Source organism: Colobus angolensis, unplaced genomic scaffold (assembly GCF_000951035.1).
Source record: "Colobus angolensis palliatus isolate OR3802 unplaced genomic scaffold, Cang.pa_1.0 Scaffold212, whole genome shotgun sequence".
Classification (NCBI taxonomy): Eukaryota; Metazoa; Chordata; class Mammalia; order Primates; family Cercopithecidae; genus Colobus; species Colobus angolensis.
The window spans coordinates 1,842,570-1,859,797 of NW_012115289.1; the positions used below are offsets into that span (position 1 = coordinate 1,842,570).

Below are 17,228 nucleotides of genomic sequence, written 5' to 3' on the forward strand. Positions count from 1 at the left end.
CGAATTACTTTTCCACATTAAAAAATAACAACTGAAATATAATGTGTGGAGCCACATCCTGTTAGATTTGAGGCCTGAGTTTGTACTTTTGATTCTGAAGAGCTTTGGGAACTTGGTGAAGATGGGGGCAGGGGGGCAGTTTACTTAGGTACTGGGAAATCACTTGAGGCTCAGGCTTTGAGAAAGTTGGAGGGCAGGGGAGAGGAACCACAGAAAGCCAAACCTCAGAGGGGACTCCCAGCTTCATTGTAACCAATGATTGAAAAGATGGCACTGAACAAATCCCTGAACACAATGGCTACGCATCTTTAATCCGCTGGATAGGCTAACTATGGACAGCTCAAATGATCATTAAAAAAAAGTCAATGTCCTCTTAAAATTTCCTACATTCCTATCTTATGGGAATGAGAGAGAGAGGAAAATATCAAAACCAAACCATATCCTAGATGTACTACCATGGCAATTAGGTGATGCTATACTTGCATATGGAAATTATTCAGTAAAATGAAAATGATTGTGTTAGAGCCACAGGCGAAAGTATTGTTTGTGATCTTTAGGGTGTGGGGTTACAAAGGGCTTTCTATCTTTGTGTGTAATGCTTCAATTTTTGTAACAAGCATGTAATATTTTTTACAGTCTTAGAATTGGGGAAGCTATACAGAACAAGTATTTTATATTTACTATTTAAAATTATTGATATCTTTAACTTGTTCCTATTGTTAATGGGGAAGAAAAAAGCTTCAATCTGAAATTTTAATTCACCTGGCAAGGTTTAGGCAATTGTTTGTCCATCTAAAGCATATATTTACTTTACTTTAGACTGTGGGATGGAGGAAGTAGAACAAAAAAGAGGCAAATTTTAACGTAGAGTACTCAAAGTGAACAGTAAATAGTTCAAGAATTCTTGATAACAACAAGCCACGTGGTACATGTAACAAATACTTTAAAAGTCACTCTAACTTTTACAAATTTCATATAAAAAGCTATATGAAAAATCCGAGGAGACTAAATTGTCCACGAATTTCTTTGTTGTGCCACGGATAATTTATGGAGTCTACATTTCAAGGGCAGAATTTCTTCTCCACCAATACCTGTAGATTTTTAAAGACAAAGACAGAGGATCCCACCACGTTGTGTAACTTTCTCGGCATCTTCTTTCCACTTGACCATGACAAAGTTTTATAAAACGGACTCTTGGGAGTTTGATTTCTCCCCATTGTGAATGGTTTGCTTATTGCATGCTAATGTAGAGAAGTTCTCCCACAACTGGTCTGCTTAGGGAGAGTGCCCCTGGTCCCCTGGGTCAGCCTTTGTAAACAGAGCAGACTTCCCTATGCCTTTGAATATGGTCTTTCCGTTTTCTCAAAATTGTAGTGTAATCTGCACGTGGTGGGTAGAAACACAATGCCAGATTTTCTTCCTTAGCCCAAGATCATCTAGGTCTTGTGCAATTCACAGGGGAAAGGAGTAGTATGCAGGACATACGTAAATTCTCCTTACCATGTGGTTCTTTCACATTGCTGTTCCTTTAAGATAACTCTTAGGCAATTCTGCATATGAAAATGCAGCCTATTGTCAAATTTGTGAATTATAAAGCGTTCGGATCCCAAAACATTGTGTATTTTGTTTGCTTGTTTCTGTCTGCCCCAGCATTTAGAAGTCTGGTACATAGACTGGGCTAGATAGAAAAAGGATGCGGTCTTAATAGAAATGCGGGTATTCCCACAACCCTGCCTCCTTCAAGTAAGTGAATCCTAAACCTTTAGAAACGAACCCCCAGAAACCCTAAACCTTAAACCCTCAGAAACATTGAGGGTCCTAAATAACCTTGTTTGTAAAACTTCGCAGGAAGCAGCTGGTCCTGGAGACGCGGAGGCTCCAGCGGTCGGGACAACCTGGAGGGCAGTGGCTCAGTGGGCTGCACGGGGTTCCCGCGGGGCAGGTGCGCGTCCGTGCGCGCCTGCGCGCCGGTCCCTCCTAAGCCCCGCAGCGGGCGCGACCCCGGGCAGCAGGCTGCAGGCGCTCCACGCCGGGTTTTCCGCCGCTCTTCTAGCACAGACAGTCCCACAGCAGCCCCACAGACACACACGCTCGCGCCGCGCCTCCTCGGCTGCACTTCAAAGCGAGTGGCGCCCGGCTGCTCCGGGGATGGCAGTGCTAGGTGGTGGGGCCCCCGGGGCAGAGCCCGAGGGGAAGGACAAGGCGGGTGGCATGGACAGGCTTTTGCAATTCGGAATCTTTTCGTAAGGGGGTTGAGGAGGAGCCAGGCAGCGCTGAGGGCCGAGAGGGGCGTGAGGGGGAGTGTTCCCGGAAAGCTGCGGCGTTGGAGCCGCGCTGCGCCTGCCGCCAGAGGAGTTGAGAAAGAAAACAGGAAACGTGGTGGCCGCGCACCCGGCCGCGGCTGATTCATTCGCTTCAAGTGCCTTGCAGAAGGCTCGGCAGGCGGGGCGGGCGTGGGGCCGCGGCTCCGGGCCGGGGACCTAGGAGATCGGGCTGTGGACCAGAGGCTCCTCTGCTGGGCGGACACTTAAGCGCGCGCGCCATCCCCTCGCCATCCGCTAGAGTCGGGCTCCTGGACTGGGACTTGGGCCCGCCGCACAGTTGAAAAGTCGCATAGTGGTTTTTACGCCCGCGTCGCCGTGTGAAAGTTGGCTCGCCGCTCTTTGCACGCCCTCCTCGGAGGCCGACCCGACACGCCAAGCTGGAGAGACCGTGCCTCCCCGAGGCCAGCCGCCCCGCGAGCAGAGCCTCCGCCCCCGTTGCACTGCCGGGCTGGGCAATATGAAGGAGCAGCCCTCATGTGCCGGCACCGGGCATCCGAGCATGGCGGGGTATGGCAGGATGGCCCCCTTTGAACTCACTAGCGGACCCGTGAAGCGCTTGAGAACTGAGTCCCCCTTTCCCTGTCTCTTCGCAGAGGAGGCCTACCAGAAACTGGCCAGCGAGACCCTGGAGGAGCTGGACTGGTGTCTGGACCAGTTAGAGACCCTACAGACCAGGCACTCCGTCAGTGAGATGGCCTCCAACAAGGTAAGCCCCGGTTCTGCTGTCACCGATGCCCCCAGGCTGCTGATTCCCCTGCCGGCGAGCCAGCTAGTACCCATAGCCCCGGGAAATACAGTGAGAGGTTTTTTAGGCTTACTGCATGTTGGCTATTCTGCTCCTTAGAGGGAGGTTCTTGTTTCCATGCCTTGCCTCTCCTAGTCACGCCAGATAAACATTTTCCAAAAGCAATTTGACGTAGTTTAAGTACCTCCCAAGACACAGGGTTCCTAAGTGACATTGTGCCCTTGTAGCAGAAACCCAGTAGGGTCCATTGGCATTGCATGTTTAAAGGTGTTCTTGGGATTCCCGGTTAAAATAAGAATTGGTGGATGTCTGTGAAATCACTTGAATGTCACCACCTAGGGCACTCAAACTCAGAAGAGTTCATCGAACTTGGAACCTTCACCCTAATTCATCTGGTTGTCAGGGTACCCCGTAAGAACTGAGCCTTTATGTGTTCAGTTGGCCATACACATCCGCGTCTTGGAGAGAAAGCCCAGTTTTTTGAGGTCATTGAGTACAAGGAGGCTTCAACTAGGCATCTGTGCCATATGTGCTAAGGTGCTGGTCTTGGCAGTTAATGAAGTTTTGAGGGCTGAGAAGTAACCTTCAACCTGGGACAGCCTTAAAATAGCACGGAAGGCAAGGTATAATGTTTTCAGTTTTGCTGTATTTTTTGGATTTCCTGTTCTTTTTGTCTTTAGTTATGCAAGGAGATAATTGGAATTATATATGTTTTTAATGGCTATTTGCCTGTGCATGTCATATGCAGATGGCTGAAGGATTCAGCCAGTAAGGACTGGTAATGTTCTGTGATAAATAGTTGCCTCTGCAAGGTATTTAAGTATTTTTGGCTACCTATTTACAAGGTCAAGAAGGTTATATAAACTTACAGTTCATCTGTGTGCACGTATGTTTCAATGAGTGATGCTTTTTTTTTCTACCTTACTATGGTTTTTATCCCACCTGTTCTCATGCAGTTTTTACAAAAATGCCACAGCATAACAGCCACTTGATTGTCTTATCTATTAACAGTGCTTTTGTAGGTAGCATTGTCAAGTGAAAAGTTGGCTTCAAATAAATAAAAGGGGCTCTGTAGACACGGCCAGCAGATACTAACCTACCCATATGCACACTGACCTACCCATGTCCACACTGACGATCAATTCTGTTTTTTGTCATTTGTGCCTCATTTCTAAATTTGGCACAGCTCCTCATCAGAATGACCAATTACTGCTCTCTTACTGGGACTCTTACCCCTGCTGTGGCATTAGGTACTTTTGTTCTCATTTGGGTAACAAATTCTTAGTTTTATAAAATACAGGGTTTTTTTTTCATAATTTGATTCTTAATAGCAGTAGACATATGCTGAATATGTCCAGTGTCCTAACTGCTAAATGGGAGCACTTTGCCATGGGCCAGAGTTCTTAATTCCATTGTGTGGTTGATTCTGTGTAGGAAAAGGAAGAGCAGAATCAAAAGCCACTTAGCAATGTACAAGCATTAGTGTATGTTTTCAAGATGATTTGACAGTAGTTTTTCAGCTAAATGAATTTGAGCAGCTAGTTGCTTTCCCTAAAATTCATATTCTTCATGTTGAGACCTATGTTTGGATTTAATACTGAATGTGAAATTTAATAATGTATTGTAAATGACTTCAGCTGTCAAGGAATTAATCTATACATTAAGATTTAAACATTTTTTAGGTCATAATAATTGCCTAAAATGATCCCTTCTTTTAAAGGCACCAGATAAGACAGAGATTTAGAAAAAGTAATCTTTACTATGAAGGCCCCAAATTAGACTTTGAGTTAATTTACAGGTTTGATAGGAGAGTTTGGTCTGTTTGGTTAAAATGAAATCTGGGTAAAGCGAGAAGATAATTTTTTCAAAATGTAGTCATTCTAGCAATGTTTATGTCTTCTGGCTGAAAAATTACGATATTTTTTCCTAGCCCATGACAGAACTGAATTGAAAAATCATTGCCGTCACACTAATTTTTAACATTAAACTTAGCTCAGCTTAAGCTGTAGCTTAAACTTTTAATGTCCAAGCCATTCACGTGTTCTTTAACTTATATCTAAATAAGTGCTAAGCTTACATGACTTTTATAGACAAAAAAAGGGTTGGCATAGAAAGAAAAAAAAAGCTCTTGCAAAGGGTTGTAAAGTTACACTTCTTGATAACAAGGGCATGAATAAGCCACATCCACAAAAGCTGTAAACTGAGTTGGAGCAACTGATCCGAAGGCCCCTGTGAGTGTTGCCACACCTTCAGTCTGAACTGGAAACGTGTACCGCTTGCATCATCTCCACTCAGTTATTTGATATTTCTTGAGTACGAATGAATGAATCTGAAACATTGACTTTCGGTTGTTAGTTTTATTACCATCCATTATTTTTACATATACGTGTTCAAACCAACTGGTATTTTCAGTTTATTCTCTTTGAGCCTTTGAAAAATTATGACAGTATTCTCTGTTCTCTCTTGAGGTTTTAAAAAATTTACTCTAAGAGATCGAAAAGCACAATAAAAACACTAGTAAGAGATCAGGATTTTTAAATGGTGATAGAAAATACTTATTATGGAGATGGATTTAGGTGTTAGGAAGGAGGAAACTGATTCCTCAAACCCATTAAACAAACTGGATTAACACATTATTTCTGTTTCTTAGACTTCTCAATAAAAGGCATCTTAACCAATTAGCAGTTTTTAAATGATGCTCTAGGAGCAACTAGCTGTACTTCCTATATTGGTATTATAATGTTGCTTGCTTGTTGAGGGCATTGAAGCAGGAAAATTATTGAATTCTTGGCCAAGGCTAGGGTTGGCTATAACACATGTAGGATGCTTGTACCAAGTGGGGTAAGAGATTCCAGATGGCATTTAATTTGAGTGATTAAATCTACAGCATTTACCCTTATAAGCACATTAATCTGCCTGAGATTTGTACAGATTTCCTTTGGAACCTCATTGCTACAATTGAGCATAATTTTAGTGAGGTCTCAAAGCTTTGGAGGCAGGCAAACCTGGAAGTTGAATTACAGTTTTGTTTCTTGCTAATGGAGTTACATTAGAGAAATGACTTCAATTTTTTTAGCTTCAGTTTCCTTAGCATAAAATGGGCCTCATAATAACTATCTTGAAAGGTCAGTGTAAGAGTTCAAAAGAATATATAAAAAAGAGCTAGCTAATATAGTATCTGACAATAGTAGGCACTGTATCTGTTGTTATTGCTATTATTTGGATTTTAGGTCAAACTTCATTGGTTGCTTACATGGCTAAAATGTCTTTTTACCATTCAGTTGGAACTTATACTAGACATGTCAAGTTTTATGGAATTTTATAATTCTTAGATGACTGTCTATAGCACACATTTCTGTATCATAAAAATGCTTAAATTATATTTATAGTTTTTGTGGTATAATACAGACATGAACATTCTGAAGTTCTAATTAGAAGTTTAGGTTTTTCTTAAATTCCAGTTACAGAATGCCAGACAGAAGAGCTAACTAAGTACTTTTCCCGTTTTACTCTAAAACTGAAAATGCAGACCTTACTAATTTTTAGAACATGTAAAATGTAATAAGGGTTAGTGGTCAATGTGCCTTTGTAGTAAAACACCTTTTAAGTAGAATAGTTTCACCGTGTTTTTGGTTACCTTTCTCTCATAGAAAGTATATCGAGGATGGGAGTCAGTGGAGAGGAGAGAAGGACAGCGGTCTGGGCCCCAGGGCTTTCAAGGATTATGCTATGGAACCCTGTAACGTTATCCTCTTGTGACCCAATAATGCACCTTTCACCAGGCCTTCCCTGTAAGTTCAGTGAGGTTCAAAGGAGAAAACGAAATCATTTTGAGTTCTTCCAAAGACGTATCACTATAAAAATGGTATTTTGTTTCTGCTCTCTAATTTTGGGGGCAGTTTGAGGTTTGGCATGGCTAGAAATGACTGTGTTTCAAGCTGAAAGTCTGTCTTGAAGTTAGAATCCAGCCCCTAAGAGACTTCAGATTTTTCTATACTTCATTCCAAATGTACTTAGGCCGGCTTTACAAATGTGGTCATGACTTCTTTATGGAATTTATTTTGTGTATTTGGCTTTTGACAAACCTCTCTAGCATGTTTCTGTTGCCTATAAATTAAATTGCTTTGCTGGGGTGCTTTGTCTCAGTGCTTTCTCTGGCTGCTCCCCCTACTGCTTTGTAATAGTCAATGCAGAACATATAGTAGCACTTTTTGTTGATGTATTTTCTTCTGGGCAAGAGGGGTGTTGTAATAAATATAGGATCTTCATAGAAGTGGCTAAATCTTAAGATGTTTCCATATTATGCAACCACAACATAACTCAGAATAGAGATAAATGTTAAACTTTTGCTAAGAAGGAAACTAAGTTAATTGGAAAAGGCATATTAGTTTTATAGAGAGAAAATAGCCTCAGTTGTTTCCTACATTAACATATTAAACTTTAGATTAAAAAATTGTTGAGTTAATATGCCTAAATACAAACTTTAAATATCAGAAGAAAATATCTTCTATAATTATAGAAAATCAACATTTAGATGTTTTGAGTTCGATATCTGCTTTTTAATCTACTTAATAGAGGTAGATTGGGGAAAGATTTATGTAGCTTACATGTAGTACCTAAAAGTTAATATGAAAGGTTGAGAATCCTATAATCACTGTTAGAAAAAATACTTTCTTTGCTTTTCAGTAATAATCGAAGAGGGAAACAATTTTAAAGGAAATTTTTCTTTCACTGGAAAGTAGAGCCCTTCACTTTACCTTAGCATAAAACTAAGGATTAAAACAAATCTTGTCTCTATTGTCATCCGTTCAGTTCCTGTGCCAGTGTTTAGTAAAAATTTAATTATTCCTAACATGTAATTATCCAAAACTCCTAATTTTTAATTATTCAACAAATTAATCATTACTAGAGAATTTTCTTTTTTTCAGTTATATTTTGACTTAATTTATGGGGTAGTGGTAGTGGTAACTTCTGTCTGAGAGCATTATAAACTGTCTACGTTTGTGAAAAAAATTCCAAAACATAAGGGTTGGCCATGATAAAAGAAGTATTTTTTCTAATGTTATGGATAGATGAAACAAACTGGTATTTTTCGAGATAGCAAGGATGATAGATAATGCTTTTGTTCAATTTAAGAAGATTTCTGTGACAGTTACATAGATTGTAGCTATCACTTAAGATATAAATACATGATGGATGTGAAGTGCTGCTAATGTCATTATTTTCCGTTGATTCACAACATATGTAGAGCTTGGTTTTCTCTTTTTCAGCAGGAGGGACCAACTCTTTTTCTGAAACTGTAGATTGCTGGGGTTAATTTTGCGATGGTGTAGCTCTAGCAGGGGAGCAGTTTTTACATGGCTATTTATTGTAATAGTTTAATTGACACTGTTCATCTGAGATCTTTCTAGAATATAGAGAGATCAGTAGCACTTTATTTTAATATTCACATTAGTTTTGAAAGGCATTTGAAGAAGACTTTTTTATTCCCTGTAACAGGGATTGGGGGTATGCCTTGATATTTGCTTAAACAACAAACAGTTCTGCTGTGTCTATTAGGAAATTAGTTAAGTTCAGTTACCAGCTATAATGATAATAGGCTTATTATTTTTTACTCTTAGAGAATAGTTTATCTTTTATAAAGTATTTATTATTATTATTTAGTATTCAGAGCTTCTTGTTTTTGTTCTGTTATACTTTGTAGGTGATAAGGATGAATGATATTTACTCCCTGGCCTGGAGTATGCACCAGTGATACTTACAGCAGCTTTGTACAGTGGAAAGAACATAAATGTTTTTCATTAAGCAAACATGGTTTCGAATTCCAGCTCTGTTGTTTCCTATCTAATATTTTGGGCAATAGGCCTTTCCACTCTGGAGCCGTTTTTTCGTTTATAAGTGGGGATAATGAAAGGGGAAAATAAAATGGAAAAGTTATTGAGAGCATAAGCTATAATGTATGTAAAGCTCAGTTTGGTGCATTAGCACACACTAGGTGCTCAATAAATTACATGTGCTTGCCTGTGTAGAATATATTATAAAAGAGAGATTAAGAAAAACTCTGTGTCACATATTTCTTGCAATATAAAAACATAATATTTCTTAAAAGAAAAACACAACTTTTTTATTCTTTAAGAATTTACAGTCTAAGTTAATGTTGCTCAAACTTTGTCATTTTTGAGACAGAGTCTCGCTCTGTCACCCAGACTGGAGTGCAATGGCATCATCTCGGCTCACTGCAAACTCCGCCTCCCGGGTTCAAGCAATTCTCCTGCCTCAGCCTCCCGAGTAGCTAGACTACAGGCTCCCGCCACCATGCCCAGCTAATTTTTGTATTTTTGGTAGAGACGGGCTTTCACCGTGTTAGCCAGGATGATCTCGATCTCTTGACCTCATGATCCTCCCTCTGCCTCCCATAATGCTGGGATTTTGTCATTTCTTGTACATTCATATCGGCTATTATATGTTGAATGTTTTAACTTATTTCTTTTTTATTAATTTTTAAAAATTTGTCAATTATTCTTAATTGACAAATATTAATTGTATATATTTCTGGGGTACAATGTGATTTTTAAAATGTGTACATCATAGATTCAGTAAAGCTAATTAACATATCTGTATTACCTCACCAATTTATCTTTTTGTGATGAGAACGTCAAAAATCTATTTTAGCATTTGTAAAATACATAATGCGTTATTATTAACTGGGGTCTGCATGCAGTGCAATAGATCACTAAAACTTATTTCTCCAATCTGACTGAAATTTTGTACTGTTTGATCAACATCTTCCATTTTTCTCTCCCTCCTCCTGTACAGCCTCTGGTAACCACCTTTCTACCCTCTGTTTCTGAGACTGACTTTTTTAGATTCCCCATAAAGTGAGATCATTTATTAAAGACAGTATTTGTCTTTCCGTACCTGACTTATTTCACTTAGCATGATGTCCTCCAGTTCCATTTCATGATGTTGTAAATGACAGAATTTCTTGCTTTTATAAGGCTGTATAATCTTCATATGTATATATATATATATATATCACATTTTTTATTCTTTATCCTTCTTTTCACTGATGAACACTTAGATTGCTTCCATATCTTGGCTGTTGTAAATAAAGCTGAAATGAATATGGGAGTGCAAATACTTTTTTGATGTATCAATTTCAATTCCTTTGGGTATATACCTAGAAGCAGGATTGTTGGATTGTGTGGTAGTTCTATTTTTTAGGTTTTTGGGGAACCTTCATACTATTTTCAATATGGTGGTTCTAATTTACGTTCCTACCAATAGTGTAGAAGGGCTCCCTTTTCTCCATATCTTTGCCAACAGTTGTTATCATTCATCTTTTGAAAATAGCCATTCTACATGGTGGAGAGCAACACATCCTGGGGTCTGTTGGGGGGTGGGATGGGGGCAGGGAGAGCATCAGAAAGAATGACTAATGGATGCTGGGCTTAGTACCTAGGTGATGGGATGATATGTGAAGCAAACATGGCACATGTTTAGCTATGTAACAAACCTACACGTCCTGCACGTGTACCCCTGAACTTGGAGAGAAAAAGAAGGAAAATAGCCATTCTAACAGGCATGAGATATAGCTCATTGTGGTTTTAATTTGCATTTCCCTGAGAATTAGATATATTGTTGAGTTTTTGTTTGTTGTTTTTGAGACAAGGTCTTGCTCTTTTGTTCAGACTGGAGTGCAGTGGTGTGATCATGTCTCACTGTGACCTCAAACTCTTGGGCTCAATGATCCTGCCTCAGCCTCCCAAGTAGCTAGGACTACAGGTGTGTGCCACCATGCCTGGTTTTTTTTATTTTTTCATATAGAGAGGGTCTTGCTATTCTGCCCAGGTTTGTCTAAAATTCCTGGCCCCAAGTGATCTCCTGCCTCAGGTTCCCAAAGCACTGGGATTACAGGCATGAGCCACTGTGTGGGACTGAGGAGCATTTTTTTTTTTTTTTGGTATCTCTGTTGGCCATTCATATCTCTTTTTTGAGGAAAGTGTGTCTATTCAGATCCTTTGCCTATTTTTAATCCATTTGTTTTCTTACTGTTTGGTTGTTTGAATGTTTTATATATTTTAAATATTAGCCTCTTATCAGATGTATGGTTTGCAGATATTTTCTCCTGATCCATGGGTTGTCTTTTCACTCTATTATTTGGTTGCTTGTGCAGATACTTTATAGTTTGATGCAGTTCTATTTGTCTATTTTTGTTTTTGTTGCCTGTGCTTTTGGAGTCCTATCCAAGAAATCATTGCCCAGACCATTATTGTGGAGATTCCCTTATATTTTCTTCTAGTAGCTTTACAGTTTCAGGTCTTATGTTTAAGCCTTTATATCTATTTTGAGTTGATTTGTATATGCAGTGTGAGATAAGAGTACAGTTTCTTTCTTCTGCAGGTGGACATCCAGTTTTCCCATCACTATTTGAAGAGACTGCCCTATCTCCATTTTGGGTTCTTGGACCCTTTGTCAAAAATCAATTGACTCTAAATACTTGGATTTACTTCTGAGCTTTCTATTCCATTCCATTGGTTGATGTTTGTTTTTATGTCAGTACCATACTGTTTTGATTACAGTAGCTTTATAATATATTTTGAAATGAGGGAATGTGACACCTGCAGCTTTGTTCTTTTTGCTCAAGATTGCTTTGGCTATTAGTTCTTTTTTGATTTATATAAATTTTAAGATTTTTTTCTCTGTTTCTGTGAAAAAAATGGCATTGGAATTTTGATAGGAATTGCATTGAATCTGTAGAGGAATTGCATTGAATCTGTAGATGCTTTGGATAGAATGGACATTTTAACATTACTAATTCTTTCAGTATATGAACATGGGATATCTTTTCATTTATTTCTGTCTTCTTCAGTTTTTTAAATCAATGTCTTGTAGTTTCCAGTATATAGATCTTTCACCTCTTTGGTTAGATATGCTCCTAATTATTTTTTTGATGCTGTTGCAAATGGGATTATTTTCTTAATTTCTTTTCTGGATATTTATTGTCAAAGTATAGAAATGCTAAGAGCAATTTATTGTTAAATGTAAATACTTGAGTGTCTCATCTTAAGTAATGGTATTCATGAAATCATGTGTTTTATGTTCAAGTTATATTTTTTCTGTATTTTTTCTAAAATTAATAAATAACAAAATGAGAAAACATTAATCCTTGCACCACCTTACAGCATTTTGCCTGCCATTTACTAACACTGGGCGTACTCTTGGACACACATGTCTAAATCAGCTGCAAAAACAATTTAGGGACTAATTTATTGTTTTAAACAATCAACATTTTTCCTTCTTTGTCCTGAGTTGGATTTCTCCACTAGAGGAGAAAATGGCAAATTCCTTCAGCAGAAATATTCCAATTCATAAAATATTCATTCCTTAGGCAGAATGGTCCATGGATTTAGAGCACCCTACTATAGACAGCCTGCCTGAATTGGATTCATTCTCTGCCTTTTACCAAATATAAACTGGGCCACATTGCCTTCTGTGCTTCAGTTTCCTCATCTGTTAAATAGCTGCCGTGATGATTTAATGAATTATAAGATGGGAATTGTCTAGGCTGAGTCAGGAACATACTAGATACTCAGTAGAACTCATTCAGTTTCATATGTGAAGGAATAACATTCATTTTTATTTTCTTTGCAGGGTGAGGATTAGAGAAGGGTGTTTGCCATCCTGATTTCTATCCTCTTGATAAAGTGGCCTAATAATGTTGATACTAACCAAAGAGGATTATTGTGTTTTATTTACTCTTCTCCCCCATTACTCACTTTTTCTGGTGGTGTTTTGTATGCTTTCTTTCCTTTATTTTAATCCTTCAAGTTTGCCCTTTGTTTCTTTCTGTAATTTTACAGTATAGCTCATCAAGCAAGCCTGAGAGTTTTGTCAGAATATCTGAAAATCTCTGAGCTTTTTCTAGCAGAAATGCATAATGCAGTGGAGAAGAAGAGTCTAGCCAGTGTTTTTCATAAATTCTTCCTCTGCATGAGACTGAAAGTAACCCAGGCACACAATATCTTATTAATATTTAATATTAAGAAAAATATATTAAGAAGGTAACTCTCCATTCTACCTCTCAACATCTTACCATCTAGTATACACACAAATATTTCCTTGCTCTATCAGCCAAGAGGGTCTAGAAGCAACCATGCCCCAGTAGCAATGAGCACACTTAGCACACACGTTTTGGTTTCCAATGCCATTCTCTAATAAAAGGAACCAAGACTGTATGAAAAAAAAATAACTGATTCTGGGGACTCAGGAAGGAAATATGTAAGATGAGCTGGAGCATCTTGTAGTGCCAGAAAGTAAGGACCTGGTCAAACAAACGGAACCCTACACCCATGGGAATACATTGAAGAGTTTCAAGAGCAAACTGAAAGAGCTCCCAATGGCCAAAGCTAGAACAATTTGAGCAAGAAAATAATATAGTATTGGATTGTATCCCATAGGGTGAAATAAATATCCATAAACCCATATTGATATAATTTATTAAATAAATAAGTGGGGGAAGAATAGACAAATCTCCTCCTGTGCAGAATTCCCAATAGCTTCCCTCTGCTCTCAAAGAGGGAGAACATAACCCCCTCCACCGTAAGTGTGAGTTGTGCATATTGACTTCCTTCTAAACAGTACAGTGTACAAAGGGGAGAAAAAAAAGAAACTGCAGTGGAGAAACCTATCACTACCTCAACCAGGTTATCAAGGTCAACACTGACAGTGAGAAGTGATAATATGTACCCTCTATATGATCTGATGAAAATGGCACTTTTTATCTGTGGTTTCCCTACTGAAAACATATAACCCCAATCTAATCATGAGGCAAATATCAGACAGATCTCAGTTGAGGGACATTCTAACCTCAAAACCTGACCAGTGTTTGACCAGTACTCCGCAAAACTGTCAAGGTTATCAAAAACAAGGAAAACCTGAGATACCTACAGCCAAGAAGAGCCTCAGGAGACACAAGGGCTAAATATAATGTAGATCCTGGATGGGATCTGGAACAGAAAGTAAAAACAAAAAAAATTATGTGAAAACTAAGGAAATCTGAATAAAAAAATGTGAAAACTAAGGAAATCTGAATAAAAAATGTGAAAACTAAGGAAATCTGAATAAAGTGCGGACTTTGTTTAATAATAATGTATCAATATTGGTTCAATAATTGTGACAAATGTGCCATACTAAAGTCAGATGTTAATAATGGGAAACAGTATAGAGTATATAGGAATTATCTGTATTGTCTCCACAAGTTTTCTATAAATCTAGATCTGTTCTAAAACTAAAAGCTTTATTTAAAAAATTGAAACCATCTTTTAAGGCCTATCTGGAATGTTACATCCTTTATAAAGCCTTTTTTTTTTTTTTAATCCCATCTTCTTCCCATTCAATATCTGGGGTGTCCTGTATCTCCCACCTCAGGCTCTCGTAATTGGATACCTTTGACTTTCCACAGAACTTTTATTTGTAATTCTCTTAACTCTTAGTACAATATTTTGTGTCTTTGTTTTATTGTTCTGATGAGGTCTTCTACGGTATTTTTAGCCCAACCCAGTGGGTATATGGTGCCTTAGACCCCTTGGCCATCCTGACACCCTACACAGTGAGTGTCACTATAATGTTTTGTAGTTACTCACATAAATTAGTACAAGATGCATGATGTTGGTTAATGGAAATGCTGTTTTTTATCTTGTATTGGTAGATGGAGAGTCTGAATGTTCTAGTTTGTGCCTTTCAAGAAAGGTTTTTTTTTTTCTTTTTCTTTCAGTGACAGGAATCCTGAGCATTTCTCACTTAATCACGGTTCTGCTTTTAGATACTCATGTCTCAGAAATTTTATCATAGTATATGCTAGATCATAGTATATGCTAGTCTCATCTCATTTAAATTAAAAGTTTGTAGTGCACAGGCAAAAACCATAGAGGCCATATTCATGGTCATAAACTGTTCTTTCTTCTCTCTACCTATTTTAGCAATAACATTCTTCTTATTAGTTTGTTCCAAGTGAAAATGACATAATTGAATACTTTCCCTGCTAGTCTGGGAAGAAAGGATGTGTTTGTTGGCTTTTGCCTGTCAGAGAGTATTCTGCAATGTTTGCCTAGGGCATGCTTGCATTCCCATCGGCATCTCTGGTCTGCTGCACTGTAATCCCTATAGGGACAGCCTCTGGCTTTTATTACTAACAAGCAGTGCACCGTGCAGCCATAGGCACCATAATAGGAAACACCTTGGCCTGTCATAAACAGGTCTGGAGAGTAGAAAGTACAGGCCTGTTGGGGATGTGTCCATAGCAAAGAGGCAAAGATATGGCTGCCATATTGGAGTAAGTGCAGGCTAATAATGTCTGCCATCTCTATTTCAGAAAATAACTGGCTGATTTTGAAGCTGCTTTCTGTATAAACAGCAGTGTTTTGGTTGCTTTTTGTTTTTGACTTAAATATGAATAAAGCCATCTTAAACTTAAAGAGATTATACCCTTCAAAGTGTTTTGAGAGGATCTATAAAGTATTTTTCTTTAGTTATTTTACTTTTAATTCTACCTGATGGTTCCAATCCAAACCCAATAGAGAATGAAAAACAGATATTTCATTACAGTGGGAAATTAGGAAAAAAAGAACCATGCAAAAATACAAGTGATTGTGTGTATTTTAAAAGAATTATAAATCACATTGAATTACCCAAAATTACAAAGAAAAGTGCATTTATTATTAAGGTAACTTGTGTTGTCTGTGTCTTTACATCAACTCCAAGTTTTATAAAAGGAGTACATTCTTTGACCTTAAAGACTTTATTGTATATTTGTTAGTGTTTTTTTGTTCAATCTTTAGGGAAAAAATGACCTGCAATATTAATGATAGGCTTTGTAGCAAGAATTTAGGAAGACAATAAATTTCAAATTTGAAAGGGTTATCACAGTTTTTAATAAAGAGATAAAATTATTTCATGAGTGCTTTAAATATATATAGGTGTCATTTGATTATTTACAAGGAAACCCATTTCACAAAAGAGGCTAAAGACTGTAAAGATTGAACAAAGATATAATTCTGTTAAAAGACTAAAAATTAAGATAGGTTTAGGAAAACTAAAGTCTTTTTTTTTTTTGACCACTTTGGACAATGTTAAACACTAAACAATTGTCCTCTTGTGTCTCTTTAAAAAATATATTTTAAGTAAGTTTCAACAATATGCTGTGATAAGAATGAAACCTATTAACATTCTCCTTGGTGTATATTTTGATTTTCTGTTCTTCGTTTTCTTAATCTTATATTGTCAGTACAGTCTCTGAGATGTAAGATCTCCATAAGGGTAAGTGATAATTGGGTTTTGATACATCATAAGGAATCTCCTACTAGAAATAGGCCTGTTTCTTTATTGTACATCAGGAAAAGATTAGTTTACCTTATGCCAGAAGATACTGGTTTTTTCTGTCTAGTGTTAATACAGTAGAATGCCTAAAGGATATATGGAAGAAAAGACAAAAAAAGATGAAGAGCATGCATCATTACAGACTGAATCATCAGTCCCTAGGTAAGGGAAATTTGTTCTTTCAGAAGTAGAATTTAGCGACCAGGCATGGTGTCTCAAGCCTGTAATCCCAGCACTTTGGGAGGCCGAGGAGAGCTGATCACAAGGTCAGGAGTTAGCGACTAGCCTGGCCAACATGGTGAAATCCCGTCTCTCCTAAAAATACAAAAAGTGGCCAAATGTGGTGGTGCACATCTGTAATCTCAGCTACTCAGGAGGCTGAGCAGGAGAATCACTTGAACCTAGGAGGCAGAGGTTGCAGTGAGCTGAAATCTTGCCACTGCACTCCAGCCCGGGTGACAGAGCAAGACTCCATCTCAAAAAAAAAATTAGAATTTAGCTGGGTGTGGTGGCTCACACCTATAATCCCAGCACTTTGGGAGGCCGAGGCAGGCAGATCATGTGAGGCCAGGAGGTTAAGACCAGCCAGGCCAACATGGCAAAACCCGGTCTGTACTAAAAATACAAAAATTAGCCTGGCGTGGTGAGGCATGTCTGTAATCTCAGCTGAGCAGGAGAATCACTTGAACCCAGGAGGTAGAGGTTGCAGTGAATGGAGATGGTGCCACTGCACTCCAGCCTGGGCAACAGAGTGAGACTCCATCTCAAAAGAAAAAAAAAAA

At 38.3% G+C, this 17,228-nt stretch overlaps 1 protein-coding gene across 7 annotated transcripts in view; it reads left to right on the forward strand.

Annotated features, from left to right (window-relative positions):
* Nucleotides 1-17,228, forward strand: part of PDE4D (phosphodiesterase 4D, cAMP-specific) — a 1,579,839-nt gene that overhangs the window by 1,513,033 nt on the left and 49,578 nt on the right. For 6 of the 7 annotated variants that reach the window (XM_011942896.1, XM_011942894.1, XM_011942897.1 and 3 more), the window contains one exon: nt 2,918-3,030. In XM_011942896.1, the coding sequence (XP_011798286.1) occupies nt 2,918-3,030 (113 nt within the window). Of the gene's footprint in view, nt 1-1,109; nt 2,832-2,917; nt 3,031-17,228 lie in introns of those variants that run through there. The other variant, XM_011942902.1, reaches the window with a different exon arrangement.